Genomic DNA, 4691 nt, shown 5'->3' with positions numbered 1-4691 from the left:
CAAAAAAAAAACACAATAAAAATGTTTTGCAAATTCATCCAAAGTGACTGTGTTTACATGGACCCGACACAAGTCCTCCATGTCATATAAACATCCATCGTGGCTGGCTGACTTCCTGCTCCAAACGTCAAACTCATGTCGTAGTGCAAGGGTTCTCAACCTTGTCAGGCCGTGACCCCCCAAATAATCATATTTGAACTGAAGACCCCCCCACCCTGACAAGCACTTGGAATTGTAGAAGTTGAGAGTGAGGCATTACATTTTGTTTGACTCGGTTCCACAGATAAAAACTGTGAAAATAGCAAGCCCGATCTACAAGCTCACGACGCCTTGCGTTTTGAGGCATTGTGAGCTTGCCGATGGGCTATTTTCACGATTTTTGCCTCTATCTTATATTATTTCACAATTTGACCAATGTTTGGACCAGTTGTTATAGTATAGTGTGTTGACTACTTTTGTTGCAGTAATGGTCTTTTTCGTTACTTTGTTTATTTTTTTGGGAGGTATTTAAAAGGTCTTAAAAGTCGTTAAATTGTCACTTCACTCACTGTCATCTGGGGACCCCCCCAGTGGTTGAGAACCACTGTCGTAGTGGTGGATCCCATGTCAACAAGTACTTCCACACATGTATTTTCACATGATGTTTTGTTTTATACTTTTTTAGATATTTAACTTTAATTTTATAATGGAAGTCAATAGAACAACTGCCTGTAAATAACAGAGGTCACAGACTGTCCACATGAAGTTCCAGATCCACACCAGAGCCACACCATTCTCATGTGGACCGTGGGTATCAATACCCACGGTATCAATATGATATTGATATTGCCCCAGCCCTATTCTAAAGTGATTGAGGTTTTGTGTTTTTGCAGTTGAGGATCAAGGAGGAGAGGCTGAGAGAGATCCAGGGCAGAGGAGAAGACGTGGAAGTTCTGCTCAGGAAGCTGGAGCTGAAAAAGGTTGGTCATATTGTCATATTTGATATTTTAAAGGCACAATTACTGATGCAAACATACAAATAGGTGGAGACCCACCTCCAAACCAGATGTTTTTGTTCACTTATAGTTGATTTACTCGGCTCTTGGTAGAAGAACATCAGACAACAGATACATAATTATTTATGAAATTGTCAACTGTATTTTAAGTATTTTGGGGCTTCAATAAGTTTGTGTATGTTGATAGTGTTTGTAAATATTATAGTAAAACAGACATATTTGGACTTTCTAAAAAGAATGTATGTGGATATTATCATAGCAAAACACTCAGATTGGGTCATTTAGCAAATTCAATTACAAATTCATATGACATACAGTACTATTCAATATCAAAATCTAACTACTTCATAATATTGTGTGATACTGATGTGATGTCATTTTGTTGCTTTTTTATAAATATATATACTTTTATTGCAGTTTGTTCATATTACATGTCATGTTGACATATTATATTTTCTTGCAATTGTTTAGTTTTTCTCTTCTCTTTCTTTTTCTTTTTATATACAACCAGTGTTATATATATATACACTAAATTAAAATGCAGTAAACAAAAAACAAATTACACTATATTGTTGCTTTGATACAATTAGCGTGTGGATTTGTATATTTACAACATTGCTTATGTCTTTGTCTTTGTTGTTGGGTTTCCCAGTTCTTCCTTGTTCTCGTCCTCCTCTCCTCCTCTTTATACGTTTATGATTTTCATTATTGTTATGATTTCTCACCATTAAGATGAAGTACGGCATCTGGGACCATGGGAAGATCAAGATGAAAGGCTCTCTGTTGAGAACCTACATCCTCAGTATCATCCTCAAGTCCGTCTTGGAGGTGGGCCAACTTTCCAAAGCAGATCTTTTGAATATATACTGGTGTATGATATTGTGTATCTCCATATTTCATCTTTTTATGTTCTTTTCATAAATTAATGCCCCATTTTAGACTTTGTTGCATGACAGTGTCACGTAAAAGTAGCAAAAAATTAGCTTAGTGCATGGCCATCAACCAACTGCTATTAGGGCTGTCACGATTACTAATTTAAGTCAAATAATTGCGATTAGTGATTTAATTGGATGTTTGGCATTGAACATTGGAACATATGAATGAAAATACAAATTTCTGTTTGCCTTTTGGCTTTGTAATGAAACATTGCACAAGGCAGATATGACTAATAACGTTTTTAAGTTTTGTACATGTAAAAATAGCAATTTATGCTTGTACATAAGCTATTTTTACTGTTTGTCATATCACAACAAAATATACAGGGCTTAAGTGGTCAAGATATGAAGACGAAATTGCATGAAGAATCCCTCACAATTCAGGGTTTTTTCCCAGTTCCTTTCAATGGCGGTGGTACTGTATGTGTCCCCTTCAAAGCGTCCCTTTCACGCAGCGGTGTTTCTCTCCTCAGGTGGCCTTCCTGACGATGCAGTGGTTCTTCGTCGGCTTCATCCTGGTGGCGTGCTACGAGTGCGAGTCCAAGCCGTGCCCGCACAAGACCGACTGCTTCCTCTCGCGCCCCACGGAGAAGACCATCTTCATCATCTTCATGCTGGTGGTCTCGCTGGTCTCCATCCTCCTCAACGTGATCGAGCTCTTCTACATCTCCATCAAGCGCGTCAAGGACAAGATGCGGGACAACTACCAGGCCCCCGGGGGGGCTCCGGGGGCCACCGTGGCGTACCAATACTACAACGGCTGCCCGCCGCCGCCCTCCGCCCCCATGTCCTACAACCTGGCCACGGCGGAGAAGGGCAACTCGTGCAGCAACTACAACAAGCAGGCCAGCGAGCAGAACTGGACCAACTTCAGCACGGAGCAGAACCAGCTGGGCCAGCGGGCCGGGGCCGGCGGTGGCGTCGGCGGAACCGGGACCAACAACAACAACAACGACAGCACCGACTCCATCTGCCACAGCCAGGGCTTCCCCGGCTCGCCGCATCACCAGCGCTTCCAGAACTCGAACTGTCACCCGCCGCCCGGATGCTACGAGCTTCCGGAGAAAGTGGGCTCCGCCGGGAAGGAGTTCCACATGCTGAAGCAGCTGGACAGGCCGAGCAGCCAGGCCAGCAGTCGCGCGCGGCCCGACGACTTGGATATTTAAAATTAGATTAAAGCGCTTTCGATCGAGCCAATTCCGGATCCCTGTCGTGTTTTAGGGGGATGACCAGGGAAGAGACACTGTTCATGTTCACGTTCTTGCTAGATGCCATGCTGGCAAAAGGTGAGACGACACAGCTCCCAGACTTGGTTATTTGGTTGGCTGAGTTATTGATTGAGATACTCTTTCTGAGTAGAACGGAGACGATCGGGCTCCACATGGCTTTACAGGAAACCCCTCCCAGCGCCACACAATGAGAGAATCCCCCTTTTACTTCCTGGATCTACGTTTCCTGCCAGGCACAAAACACTCCTCCTGGGCATTTCGGTGTGAACCTTTTCGGGCCTTTGTTAATTTTTTGATGGCGACAGAGGATATTTATCAGACTTCGAGACAATGTAAGAACCCTCCCATTGAGAGGATGAGTCATATTCTCCAAAGAGAATATAAACTGTACTTCCAAGCGAAAGTGCCTTTTGACATGATGGGAAAATGATGGGCTGTGTCGGTATATCTTGTTTTCGTTCTTTTTTTCCTCTTTTTTTTCCTTCTTTCAAAGTTTGCACTTCCTGTTTGAAGCCATTGTCCCGAGAACGATGAGTTCCCTCATGGAGGGAGCACAGTGGCTCCAGTTCTCACAATGACTCTGAGGACTGTATCAATAGACCGTTTTCACAGAGGCCTTTTTTAACAAGTAATACTGTTAATTGTAGAGTGTGATTCAATTAGGTGTTTCTGTGTGCCGGCCTGGCACGAAGTTAACTGTACAGGAGCCGTCCATGCAGGAATACAATAAAACCTAAATGAAACACCCACAGTTAACGTTATTGCCTTCAGCTGCGTTTACACGTTACATATGCTGTGAGAAGGGTCTATTGTTGAACATTTGGCTCTTGACAGGAGACCACGGGAAATACTTGATGTCGCGTAACATTCCAAAACACAAAATATATATATATATATATATATATTTGGAGTTGGTGTTTTTCAATGCCATACTTTATTTAATTCACAACAATCAGAAGTCCTTTGATGCAAAATTAGTATTTGAGTGTTTGATTGATTAGCTTGACTATAGTGCCTATATATTTATTAGAACATACAGTTATGTGGGAGAGCTTTTGCATTTTTTATTTTCTGTTATTTTTATTGGTGTAATATTTTGTCCTGATAAACTTTGAATGAATGCTGTTGTTGTTTGGAAGCAATTTTCTCTCCCTGTAAGTTACCCAGTGCAAATCCTTTTGTTCATGTTTAATATTATTGTATGGATAATCTTTAGAATGACTGTGTTATACTGCTAACTGGATTATCCGTTCTGTTTGAGTTCACAATCCAGACAAAACTACAACAAAAGTCATAAAAGAATGTTTCCAAATCTGAATTTGATTCAAGTTTGTTGAATCCCTCTTGCACAAGAGCACAGTGACCTGAAAACCTACATTTCATTTGAGGGCAGAAGGCAATGCAATACAATGCAGTGCGAACATTTAATTAATTTACTGTTACTTTGAGAGTGCTATATTTACACTCTTTAAATTAAAAGTAGGGTAAGTGATATGTTAGTTTTTTTGATTAAAAGTGAATGGTTAAAGCTC

At 41.1% G+C, this 4691-nt stretch overlaps 1 protein-coding gene across 1 annotated transcript in view; it reads left to right on the top strand.

The window, feature by feature from the left end:
* LOC311040855 (gap junction alpha-1 protein-like) overlaps positions 1-4487 on the top strand; it is an 8353-nt gene extending 3866 nt beyond the window's left edge. Inside the window, exons 4-6 of the mRNA XM_084051223.1 lie at positions 873-959; positions 1728-1823; positions 2404-4487. Coding sequence (XP_083907349.1) covers positions 873-959; positions 1728-1823; positions 2404-3096 — 876 coding nt within the window. The 3' untranslated portion in view covers positions 3097-4487. The remainder of the gene's footprint in view (positions 1-872; positions 960-1727; positions 1824-2403) is intronic.
* The last annotated feature ends 204 nt before the right edge of the window (positions 4488-4691 follow it).

Source organism: Gymnoscopelus microlampas (genome assembly GCF_963454915.1).
Source record: "Gymnoscopelus microlampas genome assembly, chromosome: 24".
Taxonomy (NCBI): Eukaryota; Metazoa; Chordata; class Actinopteri; order Myctophiformes; family Myctophidae; genus Gymnoscopelus; species Gymnoscopelus microlampas.
This window is presented reverse-complemented; position numbering and strand designations above follow the sequence as displayed.